The sequence below is a fragment of the Camelina sativa genome, chromosome 7 (assembly GCF_030686135.1).
Source record: "Camelina sativa cultivar CO46 ecotype springtype chromosome 7, ASM3068613v1".
In the NCBI taxonomy this organism is placed as follows: Eukaryota; Viridiplantae; Streptophyta; class Magnoliopsida; order Brassicales; family Brassicaceae; genus Camelina; species Camelina sativa.
Genome location: NC_141886.1, coordinates 9,433,821 through 9,444,591, shown reverse-complemented (window position 1 = coordinate 9,444,591; position 10,771 = coordinate 9,433,821). Strand labels below are relative to the sequence as shown.

General features: G+C 34.2%; 1 protein-coding gene across 1 annotated transcript; it reads right to left on the bottom strand.

Annotated features, from left to right (window-relative positions):
• Window positions 1–415: 415 nt before the first annotated feature.
• LOC104700817 (thionin) lies at window positions 416–1,272 on the bottom strand. The gene is made up of 3 exons (XM_010416414.2): window positions 996–1,272; window positions 827–904; window positions 416–722 (listed from the first exon to the last, which is right to left on the bottom strand). Exons 1-3 carry the CDS (start codon window positions 1,219–1,221, stop codon window positions 625–627), a joined length of 402 nt encoding a protein of 133 aa, XP_010414716.1. The 5' UTR covers window positions 1,222–1,272; the 3' UTR covers window positions 416–624.
• Between the last annotated feature and the right edge of the window lie 9,499 nt (window positions 1,273–10,771).

Below are 10,771 nucleotides of genomic sequence, written 5' to 3'. Positions count from 1 at the left end.
CTGTCCACCACTTCCACCAACCTGGAACGTTTTCGTTTAAATATTGACTTTCAGATTTCAGTAGGATTGACAACCTTTGTGTTTGAATTGAAGTGAAATCTCCTTGGATGGAGTGTCTTTAGGCTCATAGGATAAAATATGGGAATGTGGATTCAAATCAACAAACATATAGATATGAGCTCCTTTATCTCTAAGAGCTACATTTCCCATCCTAGCAGCATATATGCTTCAAATGACCTATTTGCATGACATCACCTACATCACTAAGTTCTAATCTAGCTAGTGGATATTTTGTATAATCTTCAATGCAATAATTGTTTTAGATACTGATTTGGCCAAAAAAAATCGATATGAGCTCCATATAAGCTAGTGATGTTCAGGGCAAGAATTCTGTAGCAACCGTGGAATAATGATATAAAATTAAAATGACCAAACTTTTTATTTAATAGAAGTCATGTACAATCTAGGATTGACAACCTTCTATGACACATACACAAACTGGAAATACTTATTCAAATACTAGCACCAAACTCTAGTATTTTTTTTTCACATACACACAGTTACTGAAAACAACGAAAATAAGACTCTGAAACTTGGAAGTCGTAACTTCATGGATACACTTGTTTAGGCAGTCTCAACTTCAGTTGTCGATCCCTTGGTGCAGAAACTAGAACATGCCTTTGCGCATTGTGCTACCGCTCCATTCACAATTTCACTCGCATCTACTCACCGAAACAGTAATAGAATGGGTTAACATTCTCTCTTGTCTACCGTTCGAAGATAAATAATAATATTATAATTTTTGAGTTTGGATGTTTCCTTTTACCAGAGCTTTGAAGTGTGTTCAAGGCACCGCACACTGAAGATGCACACCCCAACTTGCAGTATTCATTGACAGCATCACCTTGAGAAAAAATAATTTTAGAAAAATAAACCTTGATGGAACTAGTAACAGTTGACATGAATACATGATAAAGCACGATAAAAATGATTACCAGAGTTTTGGAGAGTGTCATGTGTATATCCGTTAGGACATTTGCCGTCAACGATTTTGCATCCACTGACTGATGCACAAACTGGTCGGGAGCCACCCGCAAAACGGCAAGTGTTATAGATATTTCTAGCAGAGGTATTTGGGCAGCAACTCTTTGCTTCCACTTGAATTTGTGCCATGACCAAACTCATTATGAGAACACTTAGAATCACAGTTTTGCCTTCCATCTTTTGATTGATTACTTGTTTGATCACAATAGATATTTAGTTTGTGTTGATGAAATGTTGATGAAACAAGACTTGCTTATATACTAGTTGTTCTACAGTTTTCCACCACACACTTTAATTCACACGTTTCTAACAAACTATATAGAATCTACATACTGTCTGGACCACCCTATCGCAATGGCTACCACAAACTAGTTTACCTTCGGCCAATCTGCTCAAAATAACATTTTATGTTTGGGAAAAATCAAAACTTGTTCGTCAATACTTGTTTCATTTAGCGAACGTTATGAACTAAACGTTGAATTTGATTATATATATATATATATATATATATATATATATATTATAAACATCTACTATTCAATTTTTGCTTTGCATGCTAGCGCTAAGTATGATGTGTATGTTCATAGATCAGTAACCGTTATTTATTTAGTTATTTATTTCATTACACTCATCTTGTCTCGCTAAAGAATTTGCTGTATGAGAGAGAGCACATAAGTGGAATAAAGCATGGTAGGGCAAAGATTTTTAGTTACTTGGATGACATAAATTATTGTGTGAATTCGTCATAAGGATCAAGGTGAATAATGAATGGTTTAAAAACGTACACTGTAAGAACCGGAATCTCAGATAAGATTTTCTGTGTTTGGCCTTGATACACTGGAAGAAGAATACGAGGGGATTAAAGAGGAAAGGACAAAATAGTTTTATCACAACGTATTTTACGTTACCTCTCTTAATTTACCCAACTCTCTTGTGGTTGTGGTAATTTTGAGGTTCAACTCAGTTAGTTATAATGTCGATATGTAAGAAAATACAATTTATACGAGTTGAGATCAAAGGGAAAAAAGCCCAATCCATTACAAACTATAGTCACTTATGAATGTAAAATTATATATATAAAGATAACTTTTTTCTCAACTCTTTCCTCTATATCAGCATATATCTAAACAATGTTATATATATTTTTTACATTAAAAATACTATTATAAATATTCATTTGTTGTATATTAATTATTTATAATTAATAATAGTAAAAAAATAAATAAAAACGAATTAAGTAAAATTAATTAAAATTTAAAATAGTAAAACAATAATATAATTTTTAGTAAATAATAAAATAAGAACTATATAAAAATGAATTAAGTAAAATAAATGAATATTTTAAAATAGTAAAAATAATATTATGGATTTATTTTAGTAATAATGTTATAACCAAAAAATGATCATATTCCAAAATTTACAATGGGTTAATGAGTTTTATAATTGAAGTAAGATTTTAATGTGGAGTAAATAAACAATTTACGTAATTGTATTCATATAATTCTAAACATAAAAATAAAATTGAAGTGAAACATTAGTTTCAAAGAAACATATACTACAAAGATTTATTATGAAATTTCCCTTAACGAAAAATAAAAGATTAACTATTCAACTCAACTAAAATTTTTTTATCTAAAACGAAGTCACTGCAAGAGTCACACTATATTAGGTAAAACTATGAAAAAGAATCCATCTAAAAAACAAAATTAATAATCAAAAATATTAGAAAAAGTGATATGTAAGCCGTTACAAAGGGTGACATGTGATTTGTGTAGCATATCTCATATGGCATATTATCCACTTTAGCTACTATTCTATAACATGATAAAAAAATAAAATATAAAACACGCTTGAGATTTCATCACTTTTATCAAATGCTTTTAACCAAAAACATTTGCATAAACAACATATTTAAAGTACACCATGTTTTTTTGAGAAGATAAAGCTAAGGTTTCATCACAAAATTAACATCTGAAAATAACATATGAAGTTTTAGACAATTATGTAACTTGGATTAGTAAACGGATATTCATTGTAGGGTTTAACCGTTTCACCATCTAAGCATTCTTGACTTGGTCATAAATTCTAATATGGCAAGTGATGCACTTGGACAACCCCGTTGTAGCGACATAAATACTAAAAATGTTCATGAAATTTCGTATATTTGTATTTAATTTGAGATATCGATATGTTTAACTGATCAGTAATGAGGTCAATAATTGACATTCGACGTTAGAAGTTTTAAAAATATGTTTTCATGGAATATGAATATGGAATTAACTCTTCTAGGGATAAAATGTCAGAAGACCATCAACAATATTGTTTATTCTTCCAGTGAAATTCTTAAGTCATTTTTTGTTACCACGTAATATATTATTGATTTGCCATGATAACATTATTGCGACACTAGACAATATATGTTATACATATATATATATATATATATATTAGTAAAGTAAGTATAGAATTTATATAGATTTATCTTTTTAACTTCAAATGATTATATTTATATTGAATGATTCTTATTGATTAAAATTTTAAACTAAAATCTCGCACAAGTAAATATAACAAATAAACATTATCTTCAACAATATATATGTTGTATATCACTTAGTAAATTAAGTTTAGTGTTTATATGAATTTATACTCAAAAGTTTGAATGAATATATTTGAGCTTAAAATTTATATTAGATGAAAATATTTTAAATTAAAATCTCGCGCACGCGCGTGTACAAATTCTAGTACATTATATAAGAGACATAAGGTCTGCTTTCACTACAATTTCATGTTTGAGGGTTGCTTTCATTAATACTTGAGGATTTTTTTTCATTAAAATATTTTTCTTAAGGTTAAATTTTAACCATACTATTTAGCTGTGTAATATTTCGTTGTTACTTGAATGACATGAATTATTGTGTAGATATTTACTATTACAAATATCGTGTAAAAATGTTACTTCCCATCTTTCTCAGTGACTGTGAATTACTTCTTTTGCATCTAATAGTTAAATTTTAATTATACTCTTTACCAGTTAAGATTAAGATTTCGTAGTTCTTTGGATGACATGAATAATTGTGTGAATTCATCATGATAAGGAGTGAGTAATGAATGGTTTAAAAACGTACACTGTAAGAACCAGAATCTCAGATAAGATTTTTGGGGTTGGCTATATTCATTGGAAGGGACAAAAGGTTTGTTACAACGTGTTTTACGTTTCCTCCTTCTAACCAACTCTCTTGTGGTATTGATCAAATTTGGGACCAAACGTTTTCTATCAAGAATTACTATTATTATTAGTTTATTACAAAGGAAAATCCATGTGTGTTTTTGGTAAGACCACGATCTCTAACGTCAAAGTCGTAAATTGATTCCAACCTTAATTAACGAGACTTAATTCTCTACGTATGTCAAAACACCACCATTAAGTTGTTGGCTTAAGCTTGAAGGAAGCTTGAGACATACTAAAGAAAAACCTAGTCCTATTGAGAAAAGGAAGTTTAGGAGTTATCTAAACTTGTATAGTTTCCTATTTGGATTAAGTTTATGTAAAGAGTTCTCTCTATATAAGAAGATACAAGGGTGTTGCATAGCTTATGAAATTTGAGAGAGATTGTTTTGAGAGCTTTAGTTTTTGAGTCAGTTTTCTAAAGCTAATAAAAGAAAGTCTTTTATAAACACAATCTTTAATCTAAAGTGCTTAATTCAATAATTGGTATCAGAGCGATATTGAGCTAAGCATTCAAGGTTTTAAATCATGAGCAAAATCATTGCGGTAAAACATACAAAAGGAGGGCCTTCGTCTATACAATGTTTAATGCTCAACCCCGACAAACTACACGGTGTGTTCTATGCGGATGAAGATCACGCTCAAGGTGCATAAGGTGTGGGAAATTATTGAACCAGTCGGAAGTGATGGAGAGTTGTGCCTCAGCTCCCACTCCAGCATACGCACCGATGGGGAGGAGCGGACCACTAGGAGGAATCAGGGGTTTGGCACCTGCAGAGCCTCATATACAAGCCACACGCAGAGGAGGATGCTACCAGACCTGATAGATCACAGAGAAGCCACTCAGATGCCTATCTGACGCCTCACCCGACGGCGTACATGATGTCCTACCTGATGACCCCCTCGAGCACACACTCGGGCGATCACTAGGGTCCTTTCCCTCGGACCTACCAAATGCCATATCCAATGCCTTACTCGATGCATCCTGCGAGCAGCTACATGGGTGACCATTCTGGGCCTTTTTCACCATACCCATCGTACTACCTGATGCCCTACCCGGTGAGCTACGCGATGCCTTACCCGATCAACCCCTCGGATACTGGTTCGAGCAAGTCGTACGTGCACATTACCGAGCTTTCTGATGAGTAAATCCCGGCACATGCTGAAGCCGGCGACGACCCAGGGTACACTTTGGCGAGCATGGAGGCTGCCACAACCTCCTTCTTCACCAACCCATGAGGTACCACCTTCATCCCCACCATTGTTTATACCATTGCATTGTGTTTTATTTTCTTTGTGTGATTCTCAGATTTCTTTTTTAGACTTTTATTTACACAAGGGACTGTGTAATTTAAGTTTGGGGGAGGGTCTGAGAGTGTATTTAACATTGTGTTTAATTTTCATATTTTCTTATTTAAAAAGCTTTATTCATTTGAGTCTGTATCTATTTGCATAAAAAACCCAAAAAATTTTAAAAAATTTAAAAAATTAAAAAAAAAAAAAAAAAAAAAAAAAAAAAAAAAAAAGAAGAGTGTCCATGTAGTTGCATTTACATATTAGGGAAAATGATTAAAACCACCTTGTTTACAGTCCAACCTTAGGATTGAAGTTATAGTCCTTAATCACAGTTCATTGTTGCTAGATCAATCTCTGGGAAAAAAAAATGAAGAATCTTTGTTTAAAACCTTGTGTCTTTTGAAAGCTTCTTCCACTTGTGTGAAACTTGCTTGAACATTGTAGCATTTCTATATTATTGGACTAAACCTGAACTTAAATTATCTTGCTTATGGAACTTGAATGCCTGCTCATGGTAACTCTAAATTTCGGGTAAATAATCCATTTTTGGCCAATCTTTTCATTTAACCCGAATGAATTTCCCTACCCTTGAACCCAAACCTTTTATTTCAAGCCTTGTTCATTTGTTGAGTAAGACCTTTTCTGCTTTGATAGTGCTATAGGTTGTGAAACCTTGAGAGTATTGAGAACGACAAAGAACTGGCTCTTATTTTAGCTAAGTTTAGAACCATTTGAACTAGCTAATAGAATCGGTTTTGAAAGATAAGTAGTTAGCATGTTTAATTGGGAGTTGGGTTGAGGATCAAAAGAGAAATAAAAGAAGAAGAGTTCCTAAGTTCAGTTTAATTAGCTCTAAGTCTCTAAGTTAAAAGAAAAAAAAAAAAAGAGAAAAATCTTGCTATAGTCTCCTAGAAAAAGAAAAAAAAAAAAGAGAGTGAGAGAGTGAAAACAAAAAATTTAGGAGTATAACAAAAGAAAGAAAAAAAAATTTTGTAAAAGAGAGCTAGATGTTCAAAGTTAAAAGGGATTATCAAAAAAAAAAAAGGGAGTTAAAATCAAGGTTGTATGCAGTTTTATTCTAGGGTGTTGGATAAAAAGAAAGTGAATGAGAAAAGTGTAGATCATCAAGAGTTAAGCTTTGTATGCCTCAATTGTTCTCAATCTTAGATAGTTTTCACAACCGTCTAGCATTCGTTCTTTTGAGAGTAAGCCACCTAAAGATATTGTTTGAAACCTACCTACCAAAAAGCCTCACCCTTGAAACCGATTGAGATTGATTCACTCTCCATTTGCAAGAATTCGCCAAACACTTTAATAAATATGAAAGAGATGTTCTTTGGAATTTAAAGTCTTTACTGATAGTTGGAGGATGAACTAGATTGATGCATGCTGATAAGCATAGAAAAATATTTGTAAGTATGTTGATTGATCTTAGTAGCCCTGGGATAAAAAACCGAACCGAGATTTTAGGTGTTCGGTTCGGTTTCGGTTATAAGACCTGAACCAATAGGTAGTAATTATTTTGGGTATTCGGTTATCAGTTATTTCGGTTCGGTTTGCATGAACCGATCGGTTAACCAAAATAAAAACAAAACCCTAACTTCTTCTAATTCTAATCTAACCTAACCTAATTAGCCGCTCGATTCCGACTTCTTTAATGACAGATCTCTTCTACTTCTCCTTCTTCTTAGTTCTTACTTCTTACCCTTGTTCGTCTTCTTCTTTTTATTTCCCTCATTTGTCTTCTTCTTCGTTCTATCTCTTCTATCTATTCTTCCTCCTCTTCGTTCTATCTCTTCTTCCTCTTCTTACGGATATCTTTTTTTCTTCGTTATTTCATTTGATCGGATCTGCAAGCTTCGCCTTTAAAGTTTCGCCGCCGGTGTGTCTCCAACTCGTCGACTCGTCGGAGGAGACTCTTCTCTTCGTTGGAGAAAAAGCTCCTATTTTTTTAATTTTTTTTCTTTTTCTTTTGTTAATGGGTCTAATATACTCAAGCCCAGTTTTTAAATTTAAACTGGTCCAACAGTTTTGTTCTGATGCCCAATAGTTCTGTTTTTCTTAAAAGTACTCAATTTTTTTTTTAAAGAAAGACAAAAATCGGTTATTTCGGTTTTAATCCCCAAAACCGAAAATAAACTGAAAACTGAACTAACCGAACCGAATTTTATTTCGGTTAAGTTCGGTAACATTTTTAAAAATCAAAATAAACCGAAGTCCCAGGGCTAGATCTTAGCACCGTTAAATTATCTTTAAGGATTATAGCCTGAATTTTTTGCTTGGTACTATGAGGTTATGAGTTCCCACTTTCAAACATCATCCTCTTACTTCCTTGCTAGAGGACTAGCAAGCGATAATTTTGGGGGTGTTGATAACTCTCTAATTTACATGTTTTAGATGCCCTTTTTCATCCATGTTTTACATTATAAATACCCTAACCTTAGTATTTTTAGGTTCTTAACCTTAGGAATTTGCATTTAGGCCGTTTAGGGTGCTGCATTGTTGCATTTGTGCATTTTGGATGAAAACAGGTGCTCTGGAGCCCAAAAAAAACGGGAAGAATGAGGTAAAACCCGAACATGTACCCGATGGAGTGATCGTGCGAGAAGAACAGTCCCAACCTTAACCTGACCAAAAAGAATCTAAGAGCAGGAAGAACAACCCGAAGACATACCCGAGCATCCACACGACTCGAACCTTGTGCAGAACCTTGTGAAAACCTTCGGGCAGAGCTGGGAAGCTAGGTCAAAGGGGTTTCCATATATAAACCCCCCCTCCTTATTTTCTCGCAGGGGAGCCGCAGACACTCACGAACCAGAAAGCGAGAGCTTTTGAGAGAGAGAGAGAGAGAGCGATTTACACATTTTCTTACTTTGTTAGGATTCGATTTTTACTTCTTTTTGCTACTCTTTTAGTTTTGATTATGTATTCTATTACTTTTATCTTATTTTCAATTCAATGCAACTTTCATTTGTTTGTGTTTTTATGCTATTTATCATGAGATCTAAGTAGTGAATCAAAGTTTCTAAGGATAGGATAGGCGAGTATGTGTTCTTAATCGATTAGGATATCTTAGCTTGATTGTTCTTTTTATAAAAATTCCTTTCTAGATTGGTATACTTAATGCTACTTTCAGACTGAGAGGTTGAGATTAGATCTAGAGTGTTCTTCCATCGAGAGATGTTGTTGAAATACTTGAACCAACCAATGCTAGAGATTTACTCACTTAGCCTAAGATATTAGATGTGTAAGGAGTTTATTGACAATAATGAATCGGATTTTAATGCCTGCTTAGTCATGTTTCTCCGGCGAGAATTGGGTAGGGGAGTGACTAAGGTTTATTATTTCTATCACGAGATTGTTTTTGAAAGGTTTAGAGATTCATTGTCTAGGGAATATTTGCTTGAGGCATGTGAGATATCCCAGATTGACCAAGAGCACTAATGACTCGATTACCCCATCCTTATGAGCTTTCGTACTTGATTGTTTAGCCTTTTACCTATAACTCGACCCATTAACCAAACTGGTACTCGATCACCAGCCTCGTGTATACCCTCGAGTTGTTCATCTTTGTGTTCTTAATTTCTTCTGTTATCCGATAACATACTCGATCCGGTACCCGAATGCTTGCATCGTGTACTTAGGTCGTGTGGTTCTTGTTTCTTTTACTTTTTGTTTCTTTTAGGTTGTTAGATAAAACTCTCATTATTGCTTGGCTTGACTTGCATTGTTCTGATCACATTTTATCTGCTAGCATAACAACCATTTGGATTGATAACCCTTTGTACTACAACTGCATAGGGAATTGATACCATGGGTGAAAATCCTGTTATCACCCACCCATTCGATGCTGCAATATTTATGAGAAGCCTTATGGTCTCAACTCGTGCAACAAGAGCAAAAACTTCCTCGAAGTTAATTCCATATTGTTGCACATACCCATTAGCAACAAGTCATGCTTTATATTTGTTGATGCTACCGTTTGAGTTTCGCTTTAGCTTAAAAACCCATTTGAGTCCAATTGGCTTTATTCTAATAGGCAAGTCAACTAGATCCCAATTGTTAAGCGTTTCGATTAACTTAATCTCATCCTTACATGCGTTAAGCCATTTGCTTGATCCTTTTGCTTCATTTAAGCTTCTTGGTTCATTATTTAGACACAACAGAAGTGTCTCTCCTTCTTCTTCGGCAAGCAAGACATAGTCCCCAAGATACTTTGGTGTATTGCTCTGTCTCTGGTTCCTTTTGAAAACCGGCGGATTATTCTCTATAACCTCATTTTCTTCTTCTTGCTCTGCAATTTCTGGTGTGTCGTCATTATTCCATGTTTCTTCTTCGTGAGCTTTATTATCATTGTTGATATTTTCACCAAACTCTGAAATTTTACCGACTACTTCTTTCTCAAACACGATACCGTGGTTTCCAAACTCACCAAGAGTGATATTAAAGCTCCCATCACCATCTTGCTCTGAAATATTTTTTCTCCAGTTCCAGCATTTACTTTCATCAAAGATCACATCCCGACTTACAATGACTTTTCTTGTCTATGGGTCAAACAATATGTATACCTTAGAGCCTGGTTCTGTCCCCAAGTGAACTAACATCTTCGACCGATCATCTAGTTTCTTTAGTAGGTGCTGATCAATTTTTGCATAGCTGATGCAAACAAAGATTCGCAAATGATCAATACGCGGTTTCTGCTTCTTGTAAACCTTGTATGGAGTCTTATCTGTTAGAGCCCTCGTAGCTATTCTATTTAGAAGAGATGATGAGTGTCTTATTGCTCCCCCCCCCCCCCCCCAAAGATAATTTGGCACTTTCATGTGCTTTAGAATATTCCTTGTCATCTCCATCATCGTTCTGTTTCTTTGATCTACAACACCATCTGTTGTGGCGTATATGGAGCAGTAAGATGTCTCTGGATCCCAGTATTCTCACAGTATTCATTGAATTCTTGCGAGACAAACTCACTATCTCTACCTGTTCTAAGAGTCTTAATTCGTTCCCCAGATTGCTTCTCAACATGGTTCTTGAAGATCTTGATTTTTTATAAAGCATAACTCTTTTCTTTTAACAAAATTATCCACATATAGCGTGAATGATCGTCAATGAGAACAAAAATGTACTGATTTCCTGCGGGCTGTACTCGGTGTTATAGGCCCACAGAGGTCTTCATGTACTAGTTCAAGAACTGAAGATGCTATG